Source organism: Aquarana catesbeiana, linkage group LG12 (genome assembly GCF_042186555.1).
Source record: "Aquarana catesbeiana isolate 2022-GZ linkage group LG12, ASM4218655v1, whole genome shotgun sequence".
NCBI classification, from domain to species: domain Eukaryota; kingdom Metazoa; phylum Chordata; class Amphibia; order Anura; family Ranidae; genus Aquarana; species Aquarana catesbeiana.
In genome coordinates this window covers 61,325,928-61,352,658 of record NC_133335.1, presented here as the reverse complement: position 1 = coordinate 61,352,658, position 26,731 = coordinate 61,325,928, and the positions used below count along the sequence as shown (strand labels likewise).

General features: G+C 42.5%; 1 protein-coding gene across 1 annotated transcript in view; it reads right to left on the bottom strand.

Moving 5' to 3' along the window:
• Positions 1 to 26,731, bottom strand: part of JUP (junction plakoglobin) — a 99,060-nt gene that overhangs the window by 26,081 nt on the left and 46,248 nt on the right. The window contains exons 2-6 of the mRNA XM_073607907.1: positions 15,185 to 15,405; positions 10,156 to 10,415; positions 9,277 to 9,515; positions 6,912 to 7,113; positions 1,698 to 1,842 (exon numbers count right to left, since the gene is read on the bottom strand). Of these exons, the coding sequence (XP_073464008.1) occupies positions 1,698 to 1,842; positions 6,912 to 7,113; positions 9,277 to 9,515; positions 10,156 to 10,415; positions 15,185 to 15,398 (1,060 nt within the window). The 5' untranslated portion in view covers positions 15,399 to 15,405. The remainder of the gene's footprint in view (positions 1 to 1,697; positions 1,843 to 6,911; positions 7,114 to 9,276; positions 9,516 to 10,155; positions 10,416 to 15,184; positions 15,406 to 26,731) is intronic.

Sequence of the window (26,731 nt, the reverse complement as noted above, 5' to 3'; positions counted from 1 at the left end):
TGGGGAGAATTCAGTGGGTGACATTTCTGCATTGGAGCAGCATTCAGTAGCATTCAGTAGCGTGAACAGCGGGATAAGCACTGTATTTATCTTTTGCGGGGACAGCTTTCTGGATGCAGATTTTAGAAACGGGGTACTTTTCATGCATCTTCAATGTGCGTTGGAAAGAAGTGCGTTTGCTTTGAACATGTATATATCTGTTGGGCAGCCATTGGAATAGAAGCGCAATGCAATATGTATAAACAGCACATTACAATGAACACTCCACTCAAAAGTGTGCAGGGTAATCTCTAAATCTACTTGCAGCCACATTCCAAGACTAGCCTATATAACCCTGTAAAAAGAAAAAAAAAAATATATAAATATAAATATATATATATATATATATATATATATATATATATATAAATATATATATATATATATATAAATATATATATATATATATAAATATATATATATATATATATAAATATATATATATATATATATATAAATATATATATATATATATATATATATATAATATATATATATATATATATATATATATATATATTTATATATTTATATATATATTTATATTTATATTATAATATATCTGATCCAGTCCAGTCTCCAGCAGCAAATGCTCTGTGGAAGAGACCGCCAACGGCTGGGAAGGGACATGATCCATAGACTTTATATGGGGCTTCCGTTGTCAGCTGCCTCTCCTGCACACGCCTCCACAGAGAGGTCACCGCTGACAGCTCAGCGCAGGACCAGCTTTAGAAAAAGGTATGTATAGAAATTTTTGCTTTATAGGGTTAGATAGGTTAGTCTAAGAATGTGGCTGCCAGTAGATTTAGAGATTTTAGTGTTAGGCTGAACTTCTACTTTAAAAGCGGTTGTATTGTCCTCTTGGTCATTTTTTCCTATAAGGCTTACCCTGTAGGTAAAATGAATATCTCCCAAACTTGCACAGTTTAGGAGATATTCACTCTGAAGATCTGGCAGATCGTGGTGGAACCTCAGAGCTCCGTGCCGGAACAAAGGACTCCTGTGCACATGCAGGCTCACAGCGTTGGAACCCGCAAACTCGGAACAAACGCTGGGGGAACATGTCAGCCCCCTCAGCGGTGACCGGTCGATGCTGCGGGGGCTTCGTTCTAAGTTAAGCATTTCATAATGTGCTAGTATGCGATGCATACTAACACATTATGCTATTGTCTTGCAGGGTTTTTTTTTTCTTCTTACTTTTCAGCGGTTTACTACCGCTTTAAAGAAAAGGTTAAAAATTAGGATCAGTTTTAGTTCAAGCAGGAGAACCTGCTGTTCAGGCTTATGACAAAGAGCGGACAGCTCCAAGCGTCACTGCAAGTGGCTTCAATGTTCTAACATTTTTCATGCCATGTTCAGGTTAGTTCCACTGTACATAGTCCACCTATGGTGTAAACATTAATTCCAGTAATGCAAGATCCTCCACAGACAAGCAGACTGATTTTGTTTATGTGCTTCCTTGCACCAAGGGGTGAAGAACACAACATGTGCCAGAAATTTGAGATCTGGTCAAGCAAATCTGTATGAAGTCTATCAGTTTATGGTCATGTTAGATGCCATTCTACAGCAAGGCATTTCATACAGAGCCTCTTGAAGGACATTATATGAGGACTAACACCCTAAGTCTAAAAATGACTGAAATGCTAGGCTTTTCTTACCAGCTTCCACAATGGCAGGTTTGTTGCTGGGGCAGACAGATAGAACCTTCAGCACTCTGCTTGTGGTCCACAGCAGCTTCTCATAGTTGTAGGTCCTCATGATCTGCACAAGACCTTGTGGGCCTCCGTTGGCCAGAATAATCAGCTGAGAAACACAAATTATTTGTTATACCAGTGTACTTGACACAAGAGACCAACCATTTCATTTTTTCATTTCAGCATTTAATACAGGCCTCTGAACAGCATATAGACCCCCCCCCCCAAAAAAAAATGTTCCTTCACATCTCCAAGAAGGGATGGGCTACTTGTACAACATGTACCAGTAGTTTGGCTGTGGTCACTCACATGGACTTTTGAAGGAGACCGGCTTTCTATTGACATGCAGAAAGGAGGTGGACAATCAGAGGTAAGGACTGGGGTGGCTCACTCCCTACACCCTGATGCATTGCTGTAGTCCAAGCCGCTACAGCGGGAGCAGAGGGTGACAATGCTGCAGTGATTGGGAACTGCAGTAGTAAGTGTCATTACCATAAAAATAAGTCAGGATTTAATGAACAATCAGGGGGGAAAAAAAAAAAAAAAAAAACTTTCCTGCAAAAGGTTATTATGCAAAGGGAGATATGAGATAATGCTTTGCTTGCATCGACTGTAGCATATACTGTATGTAATGTGACTTTTGACCATAGTCCTACTTCAACTTTCAAAATTATAAAATTGCAGACAGTTATCAGAACTAAAGCTATTAAGCCAACTCCCTTTTATAGCTTCACTAAAAGGCCATACATAGATCAAAATTTTGCCGGTTCAGCAGGGGCTGGACGAATTTTGATCCATGTATGTGCAACCCTGGTTGTACACAAGTCAATCCATTAATTGATGTGTATACAACCAGTCTGTCAGGTTTTTACGGAACAATTCGCGCCGTTGGCAATAAGTTGGCAACACTAAACATTGTGTTCTGACGGTAGGGAAGGCTCCCCGCTGGCAGAACACAATGGCGCTGTGGGAAGAATTGCCCCTTCAACATTACTGATGGGGGATTCAGGCAATTTTCTTTCCACCTGTTGTGGAAGGAAAGAAATTTGCACAATCCATAGCATAAAATGGAGAAGTACAGACAAAGCTCGTTTGGCTGTATTTCTCATGTTGATCACAGGAATACAGTCCTTTTTGCACTACTGTGACCTGTTCTCAGCTAAAGCCTGCAGTTGGCTAATGCCACAGAGTCGGTCCAGGCCTGGGCAAAATCCCAAAAATGAAGTTGGGATCCATCCACATGCCTGGACCGGCACCCAGCTCAGCCTCTCAGCGAGCCGCTGAGAGCCAGAGCTGACCGCTTCCACCCCTCCACAACCCATTGCCCAATTGGGGTGGGGGGTGGGGGGGGGCAGAGCAGAGAGCGGTGAATGACAGTCACCAGCTCTCTGCTTAGGGAGCTGTGAGAACCGAGCAATCGGCGGTGTTTGATTTCTCAGGTGTTCGAGCCGGCGGGGGACCGATGCTGCATCCACCTAGGTAAGTATGATAATGCAAAAACACACCATACACAACCCACAAACAACTATACTTCTTTCAAGTCTTCTGGGGTTTTTTTTAGCGTATAAAGACTTTTAAAGAGGGAGAACGTAACTTTCTGGAGGCTAATTTTGTTGTTCAATATTTTATTTCCTATATGGATTGCAAACAAAACCTCTAGTGATCCATATGTCAGGGATGGAGAGTCCCTACTTAATATTTTAGAGAATCTACTGTTCTTTGTCAGGCTTACACCAACAAAAGAGCCGTAAACAAGAACAATTATAAAATGTTCGTCTCTATATACTTTACAAGCTGTGCATACATTTAGAGGCTAGCTATAATTTTACCTTCTGCTAAAACCATTGTTAAAAGATTAAAAAATGGAACCACCTACAAGGCTGTTGGTAGCAAAGACCATGGGGGGAGGGGTCTTATTCGGTTATAGGTCAGATTTTTTATTTATTTATTTATTTTTATTAATGACAAGAATGCAAATCTCGCAAATGAATAATTTTGGGAAGTGCAAAAATGCACACCTGACCTTATTCTCCTAACCTTCTGTAATGAGGGTAGTTGATTATTTTCAGCCCTAAGCTGGCCACACATTGAGCAAATTTCAGACAGTTCTTGGGTGGTCTCCTGGCCGAGATTGTTGGACGAACACAGTGCCTGCATCTGATCAGACGCAGGCACTCTTCAGGTATTTTAGAAGTGACTTTTTAGAACATGATATTTAATAAAACAAAGCTTGAATGTGTACCATCTATACTCCGTTTTATTACAGCAGACAGTTACGCTTTTAGTCCTCTGTGCAACATAAGCTTCCAAAATCCTGAATTGAAAACCTTTTAAAAATGTCATTAGGCTTCCTACGCAGCAGACGTGGTTTAGACAGCAGGTCATTAAACAGATACAAATGCCCAATCTATCTTTAAAAACAACCAAGGACAAAGCTTAAAAAGTCAGGAAATCTAAGACGGTTGCCAGGTGCCTATAATAAAGGAACCTCAAATCAAGATCACGAAAGGTCTTAAAAAAAAAACAAACATTTTATACAGCTAGGCTAATGTATCTGGCTAGTCATAAGCAGCCTAAACTATGCAAGGAATACGATTAGAGCCGAAACAACTAAATCGATTTGTTTCATAATTCGATTACTATTGTCATAATCGATTAAATCGGCCAGATAATTAGTGGGTCTGCATACAGAATGCATTATTTGTTTACATATCAGGTATTACAGTACAGCACACATACAGCTCAGTACACTGCCCATACACGTCAGTAGGTGCCTTAGAACACGTGAATGTGTGAATGTGTGAGGAGCAATGCCTCATGGGACATGTAGTCCTGGGCAGGAAGTGAGTGGTTCTAAAGACAAAATTTCTCTTTACCTTGCTATTGGGGCACTTTATAATATACTTTGCAGCTTGCTACTGGGGCACTCTGAGGGCAGGAGGAGCCAGAAGTGTCAGTGGGGACCCTAGAAGAGGATAATCCGAACTGCTCTGTGCAAAACCTTTACAGAGCAGGCAAGTATAACTTTGTTTTTATTTTTTAAGTTCAGTTTTTTAGTTAAAAAAGACTTTAAAGACTCAGGTAAGATCAGCATCTGAACCCAGAGAAGGTGGAGATTGATAGACTGGATGTAATAGAAGGGAATTACATGTAAAGTAAACATTTACCAGAACTGTGCATTTAAAGTGATCATATCTACGAAAAAAAAAAAAAGTTTAGCTTTAATATAAATCTTTTATATCTCCCTTCTACCCTTCATATAGCTTCATGTCTGACTCCTAGTTAAAATCCCCATATAGCCTACTTCTGGGTGTATTTATTATTATATATTCACAAAATATAAGTAATATTACTTTCACTGTTCCACAGTTAAAAAAAAAAAAAAAAAAAAAAAAAAAAAAAAAAATGAACCCCTTGTAGTAGTTTTTATCTGTTCTTTTTGTACTATAAAAAGGGCTCATTTTATTTTAGGTTTAACCCCACAATGACAGGTGATACAAAAAATAAATAAAAAAAAAAAAAAGCATGCTGTTGCTACTAATTTCATAATATCAGCTGCTGCATATTTGGAAAGGATCAAGGACTTTTTGCAATGCAAAACGGTGCTTTTTTGGTTCAATAGACTTCAATGAAGAAGCTGTAGAAAATGCATGTATTACGTTTTTGCAGCAATTTGTGTTTTCTAATCTGCCAAACAAAAAGCATAAAAAAAAAAAAAAAAATGCAAAAAAACACAGCAAAATCACGTGTGCAAAAATCAAAAACGCACTGCAGAAACAGATCAAAAGCAAAACTGCATAGGTGTGCACCAGCCTTATGCTTGCCATACGGATCAATTCTCAGGATGAGAACACTCGTCCAAAAAAAAAAAACACAAAAAAAATTTACATTCTTTCATTCAACGAATGTACAATTTCTGAATGAACACCACATACACCGTCTGAAAACTCTTTTGACCAAGAAGTTTTCTATTTTCTAAATTTTCCCATCACAGTGGTTGAAAACAAACGTCGATTTGACCCCACTAGTGATTAGAAAATCGAACGAACGTTCTTAAAACTACATTTATTTTTCTTTTTTAGGGAAGATATTGTTTTTGCATGGCCAGCATATAATATATTAGTTTTTTTTGAAAATCTGCAAAAACGTCATGTTTGATCTGAGTCTGATGATATTTACCAGATTCAATCTCTAATAGTATATACAATATATCTCTGTCTGTTATTCTCAGAGTGGATTTGAGATTTTGCTCCCTAACCATATAGTTGGTTATTTATATTTAGCACTGAGATATTTAAGAATAAATTGCTTTTTTTAAACCTTACATATTAACTAAATTATACACCAAGCTTCTTTTAAGGTTATTAACTGATTAATCGAAACAAAACAAAAAAAAATAAATACAATCGGCCAACTAATCGATTATGAAAATAATAGTTAGTTGCAGCCTAAAACTATGATTAATTCCAACAACGCTTGTGACAATCAGCCATGCAGTGGTTCCCTAGATGGTCACGATTGGTGCTGATTTTTGCATACAGGTTGTTAATAAATCTGTGAGTAGGAACTGGTCATGCCAATTTTTAATGGAGGACGAGGAGTAAAACTTCATTGACCACAAGCCAACAGGGCTTAGAAGTAGACCATAGCACGTTTTGGTGACATGGTGATGTTGAACACCACAATACAGTCCACAGCTTTGCAACTTGATATACACTTATACATCTAAAAGATCTGTTTTTTTTTTTCCTAGTAATAAGGGAACACAATCTGATAGCTTGTACACATTTTCCAATATCAACTTCTATAGGAACACTACACATCCATGTGAACCATAATCAAACCAGAAAAACTGCTCACATCAGACTGCACTGTAGATTACACTTTAGTGAAGGTCAGTGACCTTAATGACCATGCCAGATCGGCTCATTTATGGCTAATCAATCTGTCAGGTTCCTATAAAGGCAAACACTTGAAAAAAGGAAGTAATCAGGCCATCAGACCAGAAATTTGATGATTTTTCTGCTGCTTCTGAATGAGTCTGAACACATTCAGGTATACAGTACCGAGAACTGTTGAAAATGTCTCTCTACATAAAATCTGAAAGTTTAAACCTAGAAGCAGAGACACTTCTTACTACCAACATAATACGTAAGGCTTTGGCGACTTGTGTCTTACCTTGCTCTCCTGGTTTCCGTATGCCAAAAGCTGCAGGCAGTCTGTTGTGATGGCCAAGAATTTGGGGTTGTTCTTGTTGAGCAGTGGAACCATTTTCTGCAGTCCATCAGCCAAACGGACAGCCATTTTGGCACCTTCCTGGTATAGCAGCAGATTGTGCAGTGTGGTTATGGCGTAGAAGAGCACTGACTCTACCGGGGAGCTAGAAGATGAGAGAATGGCACAGATGTGAGGACATGTGAACATCCAAATACCTTCCATCAGCTGTCCTAAGACAATTATAAAAATATGAGGGTGCATACTTCTGTTTATATTGCAATGCACAAGTACATCAAAGGTGCTTCAGATGTCCATAGCATAGCGATAAAGTATGTAGCCAAAACGTTTAAATACCCAACCATCAGACCTATTTGTGCTTGTTTGAGATCCCATTCCAAAACCATAGAGAATTTGTACCTACTCAGCCAAAAGACAATTTGTGAGGTCAGGTTCTCATTTTGGGACAGAATACCTGGCTTGCAATTGTGTTTCAATTTGACCTAAAGAAGTGCATTAGGATTGAAGTCAAGACTCTGTGCAGGCCATTAGTCTATCAAAAGGTCTTTATTAAGGATGAACTCCGGCGTGTTCGCAAACAGCCCGTGCAGAGCCCGCCAGGAAGTCAGCAATGGGGAGCGCTAATCACAAGCAGTGAGACATTTCCCGATCTCTGCAGCCGCACATCGGGACAATGTCTCACTGCTTGCGATTAGCGCTCCGCACTGCCGACTTCCTGGCGGGCTCTGCACGGGCTGGTTGCGAACACGCCTGAGGTCATCCTTGGTCTTTATGAAGCTAGACCAGAAAATGGCCTTTCAAAAGGCTGAAAGGGCACAATTGTCTAAAACAGTTATGCAGTAGTATTAACAGTGCCATTCACTAAAAAAAAAAAAATCTACAGATAGGTGTGATAATAAAGTGTTCACAATCTTTTGAGCATATGATAAAGTTGGGAATTTTGTGGCCAATAGGTCTTCAATGTGAAATTATTAATACACAATGGCCCGTTATTTTGTAGTTGTATGAATGACAACTTCACATACATATATCTGCTGTCACAAATCTTAATACAGAGGCCTTCATCCTACTGTGGATTGCTTTGCCTCAACTTATCAAAACTATTGTGTCATGAAATTCACAAAATAATTTATCCATCATACACTCAAAAGGCAGAGGACATAGCTATGTGGAAGGTGAGACTTCTGCTTTTATTACTTTGCCTTTGTTGGTTTAGCAGGACGTTTGGCCACCCATTTGGAGACCAGTGTTTACAACACCTTGCTTATACCTTGAAGGCAAATGCAGATAATAAATACAAATAATCTGGGCTAGGTAGCACATCAGTCTTTGCACCTGATGTACCAACCAATGCCATGTGCACTTCACCTACCACAGATCAGTATTTTTTTATTGCAGATTGACACATCAAAACGCCGCTCCAATGTATAGCAAGAGACCCGGATAGCGGCACTCCATAGATCCTTCCTAAACCAGTTTTATTTAGGTTGACACATTTCACGCTGTGCTCAGCACTTACTCATAAACTGGTTGAGCGCTGAGCACAGAGCGTAACATGGTCAACCATTTCTCCCCCCCCTTGTTAGTTTTGGATGATTCTATGGATTTACTTCTAATAAAATAGCATAAGGAGGATCTGTGGAGTGCAGTTGTCCAGCTCTTTCTTTACACTGGATCAGTTGCGAGCTTGGCTAGCACCCTATGGATGCTGGATGTTGAGTCCTGAGGTGTGGACCCACCTGGAGTAGTCTTGACAACTCCCCTCCAGATTACAAGGCACATTAATTGATTAGTGTGCAAGTCCCTTAAGTGGAAAAGCCCCAACTCCTGCCAAAGGATTTGCGTTCGTTCATTCATTCATTCATTCCATTTCTGAGATACACATAGCACAGCCGCGTCTAGCAGGACGGGAGTCCTAATTTTCCCTGGAGAAGTTCTGTGTCCTTTCAAAAGGTCCTTTCCCTCCCCCAACCTGTGACTGGACAGTGAAAAAAGAAGCAAAGTAATGAGCCCTTCTGTCATTCTCCTACCAGCACACTGCATGCACTGCTTCACAACTGACTCGTACTGCTTTTACCTCAAGTCAGGGCTCTACTGTACAGGGGGTGCAAGAGGCTGATACCAAACCAAAATTACATGCCATCACTACTTATGTTAAAAAATAATAATTTGAAAATACAGAGCTACATTAATTTCTGTTGCCTATATCTGCCTGGAGATCAGCTTTAATGTTACTTGGAGTTTCTTCAGGAGGTTACTGACCACTCATATCTCAAATGCTGAAGGTAAGGTAAACAGACAATGATACCTAAGCATGCGCACAAGAGCAGGAATGCCTCCAGACTTGAAGATGGATAAGAGCCCCTCTCGGTGGTGGGACAGGTTGTGTAGGATGCTGGTGGTGCAACGGGCAGTTTCCATATCACTTGTGTTCTGCATGGTGCGCACTACGGCGGCCACAATCTGTGGAGACTGCATCAGGGCCCGGCGAGAAGCCTCTTTTTTGGAAAGTTGATTGACAATCATAGAGGCCTTGTTTACCACCACCTGGAAAACAGATATAAATACATATCAGTTATCAGCATTGCTGTGCAATGACCAGATTTCAGTGTTTTCGCCAATATAACAACGTGAACCTGTGAAGGTGAAGCCTACTGAAAAGCAAACCTCAACAGCTGCTTAAAGTTACAATCTCTTCTCTGCCCCATTTGCTTCCAGGAGAGGTTCTGTGTAAACTTCAAGTGCTTCCTAGTCAGGCTCCAGAGGACAATGCTTAGCCCTTTGTAAACTCTAAGAATGGGCAAATTAGATTTTTTGTAGATGCCAGTGTTGGAATCACCAACCAGGTTCACAAATAGATGTCTGAGGATCTGGTGGAAAATCTTTGTAACAAATTCCTAACTCCACCTGGCTGTCTTGACAAAGGGACAGAGTTGAGCAATAAGGGCTTGATCATCAATATGGTCGAGGTAGTGTGTGTATTTAAGAACTCTAGGCCAGAATATTTTACATCAAAGACTCCAAAAACACCTAAAATAATGTCAGTTAATCTAAACTGAAAATTACTTAAAAGTAGTGTTATAAAAAAGGAGCCAGTGCTAGAAAAAGTTAATGGCATCAATGCTACCACATAAAATAGGAAAGCTTGTCAAAAGCCGTGTACAATTCAGCTACAAGACAATCATACCGGATCTTCATCATTCAGGAGTTTGGTCAGCTCAGGTATGGCGCGGGTAGCCAATTCAGCATCATCCTGGTAGTTAATGAGATGGACAATGGCTGATTTCAGCATCTGTGAGGGCTCAGCCAGCTTCTGTACGTTGGTCTGCTGCCCATCAATCTGTGTGGACAGTAGGTAGCTAGAGTGGTGGTCTTCCACCGTCTCTGGGTACATGGCAGCACGCACACGCTGGGCACGCGTCATGGCCAGCTGCGACTCCATCTCTCCTGCAGGATAAAAAAAAAAAAAAAAAGTTACAATGCAGAACTAAGAGAAACTATGCAAGTAACATGCTATGTGACTTTAGTACATAGGAAAGTGAATTGTAAAGAAGGCCTGTCATAGGATCCGGGGTTACTTTATCTTTTCCTGGCGTGTCAGTATCAGGATGTAAACAAACTTGCGGCTCCTACTGGGTTTGTTTACATTGTGAAGAGCTGGCCTCCGACTTTCCAGTACAAAATGATCTGCTGGGCTGTAAAGCTGCCCTATCAATTCTACATGTGCCTTTCCCCTTTCCTCAATGTGTCCTGAGCTCTCCTGGGTCCTGTGACAGCTCAGAAGATTCACTGAAGTCTTCAGGGTGGAGAGCAGGTGGGGAGAAACCCACTTTCTAGCCCTTAAGTACGATATCCGTTACTGCAGTAGAGCTTTAATAAAAAACATTTTCCATCAAAGAACATTGCCTCTGCTCCAAAACTCTACGGCCTCTCTGAACTGATCTTGCCATCCAATTTACGAAGTCTAACTGGCTAACTATTCCAGACTGTTACATCCAAGAGAACCAGGGAGTTAATTAAATAGGGACAACAAAGAGAATGGCTAACAAGATACACTTGGCAAATACGCAGCCCATTTACCGAATATAGTCCATTAACATTCTCCCCGCAGTGCAGTGGCTGCTAAGCTCAAACCCTGTGGGTTGGTTAATTGCTCCTATAGTGATTCTGGCCAGGCTCGTTTATTTCATTAGCTTCGTTCAACGCTTGTCACAAGGTATAAAGGCATTGCGGTTGTAGGATTGGAACAGCCAAGCCTGCCCGTAGTTCGTTATATAACCCTATAATGGAGATTTCCACTTTGTCTGAACTGTATCCAATCTCTACTCTCTAATTAAACACGGTTTCTGCACCCTCTAGACATTAAGTTATGTCACTATATCCTCACTGTATTTATTCCTCTGAAATTTAAAATTTACAACAATATAAATTTCGAAAAACTATCATTAAAAAGCAGTCCTGAGGTTCCAGTCCTGTGACGTTTTAGATATATCAGTCTACTGCAGGTTGGAGGAAGTATTTCCCTCACTGCAAGGGACAGTTATTTGACCAGAGTGGGGCTCCAACGCAAGTGCAAAAATGTAATGCAAATGGAGGCCAGTTTGTCAATAGGCCCTTACACACTTTTCATGAATGCGCACATAAAAAAAAAAACAAAAAAAAAAACAAAACTATAGGTCTGATACCAGGTTCCTTAACGTGTTTCCTGTTTGTGAGTAGGTAGGCAGCTTAAGTCAAAGCAGCATCTCTCGTGATTTTATCTCAAGTATTTTAGATTAGTAAATTCCTCACCAATAATCAGTTTAAATCTCACCCAATAAGCATTCCATCAAAGTGCCCATAGACATGAGATGACTATCTGTTAATTCAGTGGATTTAATAAGGCGACAACCTTGTTTGGGCTCACCGATGGCCTACAGCCTTGGCACCCAACCTGTGGCCCTCGGACCTCAGCAGTCTGTAGTGGGAACATTAATTAGGGTAATATTGATCTCTACTAGCTTCATGTGATGTGTTCCCAGTTTCATATGGTCTTCTGCAGCATATCCCCAGCCAAAATCACAATTTCCTCTATAAGGCCCCTTCCGCAGGGAGCAGGCTCCATAGGAGTCCGCCTGCTCAGCAAAGAATCGCTCCGCTGATCCCTGCTGAGCAAGCGGGTGGCTGCTCAGTGTCTGTTCCGCTTACGCGGAGCAGACAGACATAGCATGCTCTCCTCTATGTGCAGGATTGGATGTAAACTGATCCACTATGTTGGTGGGTGTAAACGGACACATTTAAACCTGCCGCTCCAGAGGAGAATAAAAACTGACAGGTCGGCTCTGATCAGTCCTCTTGTGTGAGAAAGGGCCTTTAGATGTGCAGTTTCTTACAGTCCTCTCAAGCATTACATAAATTGAACATTACACATGGCCCTTTGGTGGTGTCAGGGGCCACATTTGAGGCCCCCCTTTAGCTCATAGGTTGACAACCACTGGCCTACGGGCAAAAAAACCTATTCTGATTGCTACTGCCTCATGGTGGTGAGTAGTCTGGATGACCCAAGTACACCTTACTTGTTGGTGGTCTAAGGTTGCACAGCGCTTCTTGGCTTGGACATAGAACTCCACTAAGCTTTTGTGTTTTAAGATGGGGAGAGGAGGAGAGTGACACAGGTAAATGGTATCAACACTATCTAGGAGGGATAAATACCCATTGTTCAAGTTTTCTAACCTACCCAATGGATTAAAAACGCAGATGGAGAGGGCAGGATACAAAACAAGGCCGAGGTCTACAACAGATCAACATCTCATTTTATACCCTGCAAAATATCTGTGATAGGGCAGTGCTAAAAAAGTTAGAGAAATACATTAAAAAAAGGGTACTATTCGAAAGGTAGGGCAATTCTCAGTCAAATATTGGAGAGAAGCAGACTTGCTTATTAGTGGCTCTCCCCTTACAAGCATAGAGGTCATATAGGAGATATAAAATTGTATTGTAGTCCTTTCAACAGCTCCTCATTTTGCAGTCACATCCTGACTTTACTTTAATCGGAGTGCTCCTTAAAATCAATTCTTCCCTACAGTGAAGGGCTTGAATCATGGGAACTTGCCATAAAGCCCAGAGCAGCTTTTTAAAGAGGTTGCTTAAATATGCTACAGACAAGTGCTGAGTTACAATGAGGTCTTTATATTGCTGCCCAAGGTCAGGATTGCTGCCACGCTAAAGCGGCTGGTGCCAGCTGCAGTTAAAGGAAATGTTACAGTCCCCTCTGGAAATTCACACGGATGAAGCACAGTGTGTACACAGTAGGGAAACAATGGCCTTGTAGGGTATGTGCCATCTGCCCGTCCCTCCTCCTAAACAAAGTATGAGAGGTATAATGGCACACCATGGGCACCAAACTAGAGGCAAATGTACCGCCTTGTGTTTTCGTTATATTGTCTAAATAAAATACCAGGGCATAGCACAGAAATTGTATAAGCCAGTGGTGGTTAACCTTTTGGATTTAGGGGGCCTCAAATGCAGCTCCAGACCAACATCGTTAAACATAATTTTCGAGGAGATGGTCACTCACAGGCAGGTCGCCCACCCGCCTGCCCTGGGAGACGCTCACAGGCCGCCCGCCATGGGAAATCCACCCCACTGCAGCCTCTTACATCATAAAATGTTCTATTTTCCCCAAGGCAATAGGTCAGCTAAAGGCAGTTTTTAAAGCGAGAACATTTCCAAATTACCTAATTCAGCCAAAATCTCCCTACTGGGGCAGAAACATCACCCCTCAGTCCCAAAATACCAGCAGCTTCCAAACCCCTAGCTTAAAGTAGAAGTCCGGTCAAAACCTAAGCTTAAACCTACTCTCACCCCTATTATAAGCCCTATACCACAACTACCCTATAAAGAGAAAGAAAAAAAAAAAAAAAAAAAAAAAAAAAAGAAGGTCTATACCTAATTTAAGGGCGCTCTGGTCCAGTCATGTGATCAGTTCCCAGTGCGGACTACAAGGGGAGAGGGGGGACAATGGATACCCTATAGTAAATCTATGGATGTCACTAACTTTTGCAGCCGTTTTCACTGCTCTTTCCTCTTCTCTGAAACCTGCCACTGAATGGAGATTATGTGACTGATCCAGAGTGCCCTTAGATTAAGTATACACATCTTTCCTTCACAGGATAGTTCGTAGAAAGCTTAGAATGGGGGCTGTGAGCAGAATTGGGCAAGTCATAGATTAATCGAGTCGCTTTCCTGCAATCATGGGTTGCAGGAAAGAAAAGTCGCTCAATTCCCCCCTCAACACAATTTGAGCATCCCCCCCCCCCCCACTCCCGCGCTATTGTGTGCTACTGGCAGGGAGCTTACCCTGCTGGCAGAATGCAATTACTGCTATTGGCTTTAGCCATTGGCAGTAATCACATGAAAAAAAAAGAAATCTGACAGGCTGGTTGTACTAAAGTCGATCGATGGATTGACTTCAGTACCAGCCTGCCCATAGATAGAATCTCAGCTGGTCCCTGCTGAAACGGCCCAAATTCAGTCCATCTATGGCCGGCTTTAAGCTTAGTTAGATTTTGACTGGACTTACACTTTAAACTAAACTACTGCTGACCTAAAGAAACCACACTTTTGTAGTTATCCAGCAGTTCTTTTATTTCCTTAGCAAAGTAGGTCTTTAAAATACTTCTATGCTTAAAAGAAAAATTGAAGTCCTAAACCTTTTATCCCTTTAGGAGGTCCTGTACCACCGTATATTACTATGTGGGTTTTTTTGCACTCCTTCGCCAGTGCTCTTTGCTGGAATAGACAAGAACCAGTCACACCCCTCATCACAAGAGTCTTCACACCAGACTTATTGCAAAAAATTGGGAGGGGGTTGTGCCTGACCAGCACTAGGTTCAATTCTGGTGCCTTTTAGGCTGCACAGATTTAAAACAGTGCACAGTGGCAGCAACCGGAAAATGGAGGCAAGGTCTATGAAAAGGCATGTTATTACAATGCCGATTTAAGATAAAAGTGAGGATGTATAGAGTGCACCATAAAAGGTGGCACCATCGCTTTGCCCTGCATGGACAAGGTGGTAGTGATGCCCCCTACCACCCAGTGTGACAGCGCTCTCCGGGATGGATAGGCCAGTGCAAGAGTGCTATTCTGTGGGATGGGGGAGGTGGTACCTACACCCCTCCATATCTTGGAAGTTAGGCACGTTGTAGGTATGTACTAAATCAGTATTTTAAACATACCTGATGCTTGTGGTTGCTGTTGTGAGTATGTGGTAGTTTTCACTGTTGTGTACTTGGAATAGCCTCCCAGATCATCATCATCCATTAGCATGGTCTTGCCGGTCACAGATGGTGCCGAGGTGTTCATCCCCGAATTAATGCCGGAATCGTAGGTGTAGGTCTTCTGCCACTCTGTGACCTTAATAGGTCTTTCCATTGTGTCCATCATCTCCATGCTGCTTCTGTGGAAAAAGAAACCAAGATCAGACTCTGAAGGGAAGTTGTTACCTGGCACAGAGAAGGATTTCAATAAGGTGCTAGTTCCAGGGAACGTTATGCGGGATGTAGCAGGGGTGCTCTGCCCTGGAACTGGCACCACTTCCCAGAGTTTAGCAATGGTGGCCTCCTAAACCTAGAAGCATACGTAAACTGAGTCATCCGTTAGCTCATCTACTTCTACAATGGTAGTATATGCAAAATGATTCATCATGAGAGATAGGGAGTGCACAAAAGATCATATATGATCCCTTATAACAAGAATGTACTGTTCTGCAGAAACCATACTGACCAAATAATGCAGATCAGCGATTATATCAACAACCTAAACCTCATACTCAGTACAAAGTATTTATCACAGTATCTCTGCGTGTCTCACAGCTCTATTCCCCCACTTTTTATTCTCTATTATGGAAAACCCATTAGGCAAGCGTGACACCATCATTTAGCTCTGTGATGGCTTTGGCAGTTGGACAGAACTGGGAATTGTGGTGGAGATTGCCGTTAGTCTCGAAGATACATAAAAATTTAAAAAAACATTATAAGTCAACACATCAAAACATGACCAAACAACCAATCAAATTTGCCTCATTCTATCTGCCAAGGGTCTTGAAACTGTTGTTGCTTGCATTTCAAATGAAGTACAGAAAAGTTCATCTCTCAACGTGTTACACCTGTATTCAGGTAATATGTTGAGTATCCACCACCTCAGACCCCCCCCCAATTCCGCCTACATGTGACAGCAGACAGTCTCCCCGCACCCACTGTCATAATTTGAAAAGAATTCTGTGAATAAACTAAAACTACAGTCAGCCATTGTGGCCAATGGCTTGTAGCATTCAATGGACTGGAGGGTTCTGGTGACTGCTCTTGTAGTCTATTGATCTTGCGGACATTAGTAACTGCCTGACCGTTTCGCACTTAAAGGGCATACAGCTATACTGACAGTCTGCAAGAGCCTAATATTGCACCCGTGATCTGCTGATCTCAGGTACAATGCTTTACAGGCTCTCAAGATTAACCGATTGCCGACCAGCCGCCGCAGTTCTACTGCGGCAACATGGCTCGGCTGCGTGAATCTCCGCCATGTTACATTTAGATTTGGCCACTAGGGTTGCATGCTCGCCCACGAAGCCGATGCGAGTGTCCGGCGGTCTCGATCACGATGGGCTACCGCAATCACTCGGGGCACACGGAGAACCGGGATCTGTGTGTGTAAACACACAGTTCCCGGTTCTCTGAGGGGAGAACAGACAGATTGTCTGTTCATAAAGAGTATGAACAGCGATCTGTCATCTCCCCTACACAGTCCCCTTCAGTTAGAACACACAATAGGGAACACATTAACCCCTTGATCGCCCCCTAGTGGTTAACCCCTTCCAGTAACATTTTTACAGTAATCAATGCATTTTTATAGCACCGATCTCTGTAAAAATGCCAATGGTCCCAAAAATGTGTCAAAATTGTCCAACGTGTCCACCATAATGTCGCAGTCCCAATAAAAAACAAAAAAAACAAAAAACAAACACACACAGATCGCCACCATTACTACAAAAAAAAAAAATTTTTAAAAAGTCATAAAAATATCCCCTTTTTTTGTAGACGCTATAACTTTTGCGCAAACCAATATACGCTTATTGCAATTTTTTACCAAAAATATGTAGAAGAATACATATCTGCCTGAACTGAGGGAAAATTTTTTTTTATATTTTTGGGGGATATTTATTATAGCAAAAAAAATAAATAAATATTGCTTTTTCTTCAAAATTGTCGCTCTTTGATTATAGCGCAAAAAATAAAAACCGCAGAGGTGATCAAATACCACAAAAAGAAAGCTCTATTTGTGGGGGGGGGGGGGGGGGGGAGAGTGGGTGAAGGACGTCAATTTTGTTTGGGTGCAACGCCCTACGACCACGCAATTGTCAGTTAAAGCGAAGCAGTGCCGAATCGCAAAAAATGACCTGGTCAGGAAGGGGGTAAAATCTTCCAAGGCTGAAGCATATAAGAAAAAAAAGTATATATATATATATATATATATATATATATATATATATACACACACACACACACATATATATATATATACACATATACACACACACACATATACATACATATATATACACACACACACACACACACACACACGTTCTGAAAAGTAAACTAAAAAAAAAAAAATCCTAGTAGTGTATGGCCCACCTTAACTTCAGACCATTGTTCCTCCAAGAAGAGCCCACACATTCTAAACTGCTGTTCTGCAGATACGTGCTACAACTAGTCTTTAGCAAAATCTCCCATTTTCCAGGGAAATCTGTTATTTGGGAAACGTTCAGCTGTTTTTAGAGAGCAAAACACAAGAGCCACAAGCTATTTCCAGCTACCGCTCGTAGTGGAAATGTTTTATGCAGGAGGCAGCTGGTATCGAATGATTAAACAGGAAACGAGCTGTATTGAAGGGTGACTGGCAGGTACGGGGCAGCTGGTAAGCTCGTCTTCGGGACTCTTCAATAGAAGGAGAAGAGACATGTTAAGCTTTTCCGCGAAGCCAAGCATGCATTGACATGCCACGGATGGCGTGAACAGGGGATGTGGGATATTGATCTGTACAGACTAAAGCTGGGGACGGCGATTAGGAAAATGCTTTGAGTCAAGATTTCACACAGAGCAATAAAGCTGGTCACAGGCGTCAGATGGTGGTTGGTCGTTCCAACTTGATGACTAATCGTTGAGAAAGGGGGCTTAAAGAGAACCTATGCCAACAATTACGCTTTGTTTCGCTGCTGAATTCCTTGAAAATGCTAGTTTTCTGGTTTTCATTGCTTCAGAACTTCCAGTAAATGCCCTTAAACAAGCATGCTGCCGGTAAATCATAATTCCTGATCTTCATACTCGATCTGTTATCTTCTTCTGTTTATCAGAAGATCCCCAGCATTCATCTCCAGAAAGGTGGAACCACCCTAATCCAGTCACTACAGAAAGGTGGACATTATTCAAGAACTGGATGGGAGAGTTGGAAATTGTGGAACCACCCTGCTCTAGTTACATAATCCCCATCCTTGGGATTAGGAAGGCTTCACATACGTTAATCTTTTGAATTACATTAAGGTGATCTGAAGATGTGAATTGTCAAAACGATGAGGTAGAGTTGCTAAAGTGGTTGTAAACCCTTACCTAAACCCAGAGAAGTAACTGGCCTCAGGTGGATAGACAGATGAAACAAAATCTACAAGGTCTTTCCCCTACATCCATTCAAAGTGCAGATTTTACACAGGATCTCTCGCCTCTGAAAAGCAGGGGGTAGAGAGCTGAAGGTACATCAATGAGAGCTGATTGGAGGGAAGGGACACACCCCCCTTCACAAGGAACAGAGCTGAGGCTGTCCATCAGTGACAGATCCCTCCCGTCACCATTTTTTTCTTGGTGTCAGGAAAACTCGTTAGAAGCGATTCATGCTGATAGAGGAACGAGTTAGTGGACAGAAATGACACTCACTTCTCCAGATTGAGATAAGTACAAACTATAGAGGGATATGCTTTGTTCATATTTCAACCACTTTAAAACTGCATTATATGTTGAAGATTGGACAACATCTGGCTTTCCATGGTGAATGGATCAAGGTGTCAGTGCTACCTGTGCAATATATAAATGTTGTGGATCTTCCTGGCTTGGTATGCTACACATCTTCAGAAAAAGTTTGGTTGAATGTGATCAGCTACTATGACCTGGATAAAAAGAAATAAAGGAGAACCTTCAGACATATATTCTTGATGTGTACAAATGGCCATTGCCCCCCACCTATAACTGGCCTTTGCAGCAAAGAGCACATGGAAGGGCGACACGTCCTACAAAACCAAAGAAAATTCCCAGCTCAAATTACCGACCAGTCTGCAACCAACCGAACTCTTGTCTAACAGTATGCATTAAAACACGGGTTTAGTTTGCAGACATTTGCAAATATATATGTGTAAGCTGCAGAGGCCACTTCACAGCACCCCAGTATTAGTCCTATCTCCAAACTTTGAGAGCTTCCATAGTAGAAGTACATGCATTATAATGTATAGGCAGATCATACTTGATCTGACTTAGCGACTTAGATTACTGAAGCCATTGAATCAACAAAGACAACTACTTTAAAAACGAGAAATCCACATAAATTTCCCTTCGTAGACCCAGCGCTGGCATTCAAATGGGAAAACAAGACGAATGGCCAACATACATTGACCATAGCATCTGCTAGCTCAAATTTTGAAAACTGTCCATTGCAACTCACAGCCATGATGAAAAAATCCGCTATCCAATCCCAGATCAAGCAAAGATGATCTCACAATAATAATAGATAACTTAACAGACTAATCAGGACAGAAAAATTGAAAAAATGCAAGCTTCGAAGCAGCCAACTTTACCCAGTTGTGCTTCTCAACCATGAGCCGCAACAAAGTATGTAAACTGGGATTCTCAACCTCACTGGCAGCACAATCAGTCCGATTTGGGTAAAGGATAAGGATGACAGAACTCTTCACGCTAACCCGTTAAGTCCATTTAAAGCTGTCCTGTATACATTGTACTATCTGCAGGAGATGCAACCCACTCATAGGCCAACAGGCATTAATCTGAGCATGATAAGTCGAGAAAGCCCAAATCTTCTCATTGCATGAGTAGGACCCCTATCACACTGAGGCACTTGAAAACTGCCCATAAAAACGTCAGGCGTTTGCGGTACTTTTGCTGCGTTAGTTTTTTTTTTTTTAAGGTCATGTGACCAAAAAAATTTAATACAAATTTTGCGGCACTTTTGAAGTGCTTACCATTCATTTTTAATAGATGGGGCATTTTAGAGGTGCTTTAAGCGCTTCAAACATGCCCCAAAAGGTGCTGCTTGCAGGATTTTTCACTGCCCCGTCCCAGTGTGAAGGCATTCATTGAAATGAATGGGAAGCAGTTTTCACGAGCTTATCAGGCACCATTTTTAGCGCAAAAGCGACTCAGGGTGAAAGGGGTCTAACATATGTTCACTGATCGCCTTCCACTTTCAGTGAAAAATCCGCAGTCATAGGTGGTCACAAAAGAGCACCTCCGACTATCCCTCCAGGAAACGATGACCCTCCAACTACCAACAGTGTTATGCACATAACTGTTCCCTCAGGACCTCTAGCAAGCGAGTTACTCAAGTAATGTCAGCAACACACAAATCACAATAAGCTTATTAACGTCCTTTAACTACAAAGTTGTTCCTTGAAACTGGTGCAGGTGGTGTTTTTTCATCTGAAAAGACAACCCGAGGGCCATGGCAAGACATATCTGTAATTGAGTGAATAACTATTTAAACTGAGCTACTAAAACGCTACATTTTCACGGAGGGCCTATTCACACTAAAGCAATCTATTGCAGTGCATTGCATTAAGATGATCCATTCATTAATATTGGGCAGTCAACGCATCCCAACAGACCCAAAAAAGGGTACATGACTTTAGCTGGCTTGCACTGTGCTCTACTGATGTGTTGCCACAGTGCACAAGTAAGAATGGGCACCAACACCCAGCTTACGTTTTTACCAATAAAAGGACATGCAAATCCCATACAGGTAGTGTCCCGATCATGATGGGAGCCGAGGACCTCAGTGCTGCAAGTCAGAAGTGCTAACCACTCTATCACGGTGCTGTTGGTCATTTTGCGCATGTGCTGCTGCATGAATGGGTCATTCATGGCCGATATCAATATAGTATGCAATTAGTGGTAGCAAATGTGCACTGACTACATATTGATACAGGAGTTGCCAGAGTTCCAAACCTCCGACTTGCGAACGACTCCTACTTACGAACGGGAGGCTGCGTGACGTTCTGCGCATGCACAGCCACTTTGACAGCGGTCATAACGTAAAACGGCGTCCGCGCATGCGCGGCTACTTGACAAAACATCAGAAAACGATGCCTCTGCCTTTCTGCGCATGCGCTTCCGACTTAACAAACCGGCAGTCCCTAACCCGTTTATAAATCAGGGACTGCCTGCATATAGAGGTTGGCCCTCAGCAACGACAGTGGCCAACAAGGTCCATGCTTGTAGACGTTAGGACATATTTTACATGTGTATAGCAGCACAAGATCAATGCAGGATCTTGTGGCCATGAGGAAACTGCATTTAAAAACTGTTAATTCACCCTTTTCAGAAAAAATAAATAAAAACAAAACCAATCCCCTTCCTCAGCGTCCGCTGTACTTGCCTCCATGGGTAATGAGCCGTCAGTGCCTACGCAGCCCATGTAGCAGTACAGGGATTTGAAATTTCACTTTTCTCCCTCTCCGTAGCACTTCCAGGACAGATCAGAGCCATTCTGAGTGGTCAGCACCTGCACAGAGCATCGTTCTGATCCGTACCAACAGCACACTACATGGGCACGGACAGAGGTAAATACAGGGGGGGACTGTGGGGAGGAATAAGGAGGCTAAACAGTGGTGGCATAGTGGTGTAGTGGTGTAGTGGATAGCACTTTCACCTAGCAGTAAGGGTTGCTGATTCGAATCCCAACCACGACACCATCTACCTGGAGTTTGCATGTTCTCCCTGCGCCTGCGTGGGTTTCCTCCGGGTACTTCGGTTTCCTCCTACATGCCAAAGACAGGCTGGTCGGTTAATTGAATCCTGTGTAAATTGTCCCTAGTATGTATGAATGTGAGTTAGGAACCTTAGATTGTAAGCTCCTTGAGGGTAGGGACGGATGTGAATGTACAATGTATATGCAAAGCGCTGCGTTAACTGACGGCGCTATACAAGTACCTGAAATAAACGGTGTTAGTGAATTTTTTTTTCTTTTTTTTTTTATTTAAATACAAAAAACTTTGGGAAAAACAGAATTCTTAGAAACGAGTAAGGTTGGGAAACATGAACTGTGGCCTTTTACAGGCAAGCCTCAAAGCAAGCTATTACATGCACGTGCAGAACATTTGCGTCCTATACATTTAGTGGATGAGAACAAGGAATGAAAAAAAAAAGAGAAACAATCAAGTGCTACAATATACGTTCATCGATATCAGCACTTTACAAGCGAAATACACACGCTTGTAAAAAGGCCAATGGCAGGCGGTCATATGACTTTCAGAAAATCAGGAAGGGAGTGGTGGTGGAGGGACACGGCCTGTTTGGAGACACTGCCAAATGCACTGGGGAGGGGGAAGAAAAGAGACAATAAACAAGCAGAGACAAAGCCAGCTGCTTGTCAGAGACCAGGCACACCCCGATGTGGAATGTCAGGCTGTCACCGCTTCCTCTGGAGTTCCTGGGTGGGGGAGAAGCCACCGAGCTGGTTTACCTAGAACATGAGCGGAGGAGGAGGAGATGGGATGGAGCAGTGTGGAGTTACATGGCTCTCATCGGCCTCTGATCCATCTCCAGCACCCCATGGGACAGGCTGATAAAGAGAAAACTCAATGGGCTGCTCAGCCACACAATGAGAAGTGTGTGTAAACATTGCGTTATTGAACAGAGCCGCCACGCTGCTTTGTCCTACAGGGACAATCGGACATTGGCAGGAAAAAGCGGGCAGGCTGGAGGCCAGGGTACAAAGGGGTAGCTTTATCTAGTCTCCGCAATCATGGTGGTACAATGGAGACAAACTTGTCCTTCCGACATAAGTGCCCATCAGAAGGGTTATTATGGGAAAAAAAAAAAGTTCATTTTGAAATGCACCCACCCAACACCTAATATCTTTCATCTTTGCAGCAGCCAGAATAACGATCGCAAGATCTTGGAAATCCCCCAGTGCCATCTTTTGACCTCTTAAAAAGGAGGTCCAGCTCCCCCCACAAAAAATTAACCTAACAAATACTGCAGGTGCCAACTTAATATATGGACACTTACCCTGTCCAGGGAGCCCGCAAGGTTGGCACCCCAGCCGATCTGCAGATCAGCTGTCGGGTGCAGCCGCTGCCATTCCTGCTAAGGCAACCAGGCAGTGAAGCCCTTCCCTACTGAGCATGCGCAAAGAACTAATTGGTCCGGAGGCGGAGGAAGGAGAGGGCCGAACTTCCGAGAGATGGTGCCACGGCCCTGTCTCCTTGAAGTGGGTAACGGTACCTGTCAAAAACTGGGACAGCACAAAACGGTCATTAGACATTACCAGAAGAACAGAGGGCTATGATGTCCAAAGATTGAGTAGCTTTGCTAGGAAATTAGAACTTTGAGTATCAATTTTCTGGCATGATCAGCCTGGGTTCACACTATAGCAAACACAGATATGGCATGCGATTTGCAGCCGCACTGCTGTGCCGATCACATGTGATGTCTGTGCAATGCAAGTTCAGCCATACAGTTGGCTGGCTAGATTCGCATATTAAAAAAAAAAAAAAAAAAAAAAAAGAAGAAGGAGGAGAAGTGCAGGGACTTTTTTCCTCCCCCACACTGGAATCTGCACTGTGATCTGTGAACTGATCTGGGAGTGTCATTAACATTGTATTGACACCCACAGGAGGGAGCTACCTGCTGGGAGATGCATTGCTATAGTGTGAACCCAGGCTCAAAAAGGTACATTGCAATGAAATAGATAAAAATTTTATGGAAAAAGGGAAAAATGCTGTTTTTTCTGAGCTTTTACCTGCAATACAAGGTGTAGAGACTGCACAGTTTCATAGGCACCTCGGAGACTTGGTGTCCATTTTTACCAGATATGGGTCAGATTCTTCCATCCACGCTATACAGCACAGATAGGTCAAATCTCCCGCTGCGGCTACTGTACTGACAGCTGGCACCATCAGTTGTCAGAATGCCCCAGCCTCATCTGATTAGATGGAGCCATTGTGGCTGACACTTTTCTGTCCGGATCCTTTGATTGAAAAATGTGGGGCAGACACGGATGGGAATATCAGCAGATTCATCAGAAACTGACCAAAATTCAACTAGTGTATGGCCATCTTTGTTTTTTGCTTGGCCAGTAGCTAAATGGTGGGTCTTGCACACAGGCCTCGTTTCAACTGTTTGCCACAGGGTAACGTGTTTGTACTGCTTGATACCCCAACAATAACAGGTTTGGGTCCTAACAGGTCCGTCATTTAAGACGTGACATTACAGCAGCTGACTCCCCATTGGCACTGTGCACTTCAGGCTGACGAAACCTGCAAAGAACAGTTTTGACCTTTGTAATTAGAGTGCAGACATTGGACTACGTAATAGTTGCTCCCCTCTGAGATGGACAATCTCCGTCTATCTGTCCTCTCTAAATCCATGGACCAGTTAAGCTGGCACAGGCACATGACTAGGCCCAAAATTAGGAACGCATCACTTGACTTGTCCACATCTCTTCAACAGGCCCTGCTCTATCGTTCTTGAGGACCTGGCACGCACTGTGAAGCATTCTATAAATATATATCTTTTTTTATTCTTTAATCAAAGCAGCATGCAGACTCCAGCTCAGCCATTCACACTTTGTAAGCTCCAACTCAGAAATAAAGTTCAGCAATAAAAAAGGTTTGGCTTTCAAAATGGCATTAGAAGCCCTGCTATTTCAATGACTATAAGGCTTAGTTCACACTGGCTTAAGAACAGAGAGGAGTTTGACAGGCGTTAGAAATGCCTATGCACAAGATTTCAATGGACAGCACATTGTGCTGCTCACATTACAAAAACATGAAGCATTAGCGTCGCTTCACTTAAAAAATTTGAAGCTTCATGTCGAGTCAGGAGGCGTTAAAGCTTTTCAACGCTTCGCAAACGCTTTGTAGGCATTTGAGGTGGTTGTGGCGCATTAAAAATCGGTCACTTTCCATTGTGGAGCAGTTTTAACACTCATCAAATGCTACGAAATAGTGCATAGGGCATTTTAACGCTTGCAAAACGCCCCATTCTAAAGCTCATTGACGCCTGTCTGACCCCCATACTAACATTTTACAAACACTATAGGAGCGTTTGTTGAGCATCAGTAATTTAGCAAGTGTGAACAAGCCCTTAGCGTTGCCCACTCCGGGACGGTACAATGGATTGCGCCACACAGGACACTTTCCTTCCTTCTCTTCTCCCCAGGCAAGTCCCCTTTTCTGCTTCTCCACCAGGTTAGTCCCCTTTTCCTCCTCTCCACAGGCAAGTCCCTTTTTCCTTCTGGTTCTCTCCTTTCCCCAAGCAAGTCCTTTTCCACTTCTACTCCTGGCTCTCGCCTCCCTTCACTCTTTAGGCCATCTTCGTCGGTTGGTGGCCTTCTCGTGCCTCTTTCTGGTTTCCACCTCCCTGTCCTGGGAGTTAGAGCCCTTCCCCTCTCCCACCATCCCCCCTCTTTTCTTTCTTCCCTAGGGGTGTACAACCATATATAAGCAATACTTGTCCTACTGATCTGAACCAACAATGTTATTAAGTTTGCATACTATGGACTTGCCCGTGGCTAGCGAAGAACTTTGTATAGTCTTGTAATCACCTGGGCTAGTTGTAATATTTTAGTGCCAAATGATGTAGCCTCATAAGAGGTTTTCTTGCTCTTTTGTGTATTGGCTTTTGTTATTAAACTTTATAAGCCCTAAAAAATTATTGTAAAACAAAAACAGAATTGCACTGGAAGAAGTAGACCCTGACTGATGGCCAGTCATTGGGGGTTTTATCACATGCCTGATAGCCAAGGTCAATGGGGTTTCATCACGTGGCCAGAGACTGTTCTCAAAAACTTCTAACAGAAGCAGCCAGTTTAACTCGCATGCCTCATACAAGCCCCAAGTAGTGACAACATGCCCGTTTAGCTTCACTGCAAGAAAAGGCTTTTTATATTCATTGGTGTCCGGGGGGGGGGGAGATTATGCCCCCCTTGTTGGTGTCAGATGAAAATTGTCCCAAGAGCCAGATAAAAGCAGGCAAGAGACTGTATCTGGCCTAGGGGCTGCAGTTTGGATACCACTGGTATACACCAAGTAAATCACTAGGTTTTTATGTAAGCGGACAATAGGAAACAAAAAGATGTAATGAGTATTTGCCAAGTTACAAAAGCACTAACCAGTCCAATGGCACAGTATACTGCAAACCACACAAATCCAATACAAATTCTATGATACCCATGGGAGTATGCCAGAGAAATGCCAGAACCCATCATTCCCAGCTTTGCCCACAAGCCATGGTTATCCCAGTGGAGTACGCTATTACCAAAATAACTATGGCTACGGGGTGGACGAAGTAGACATTACGTGCCGGATCAGAGGCTTAAAGGTCTTAATTAGAATGCTGCTCATTGGGTTCCAACCGTATGGAATCAAAAAAGGAATGTGGTGCCATCAAAAGCCAACTCAATATAAAAGGTTACTAGGCTAAGTGAAATTTTGTGAATACGCAATC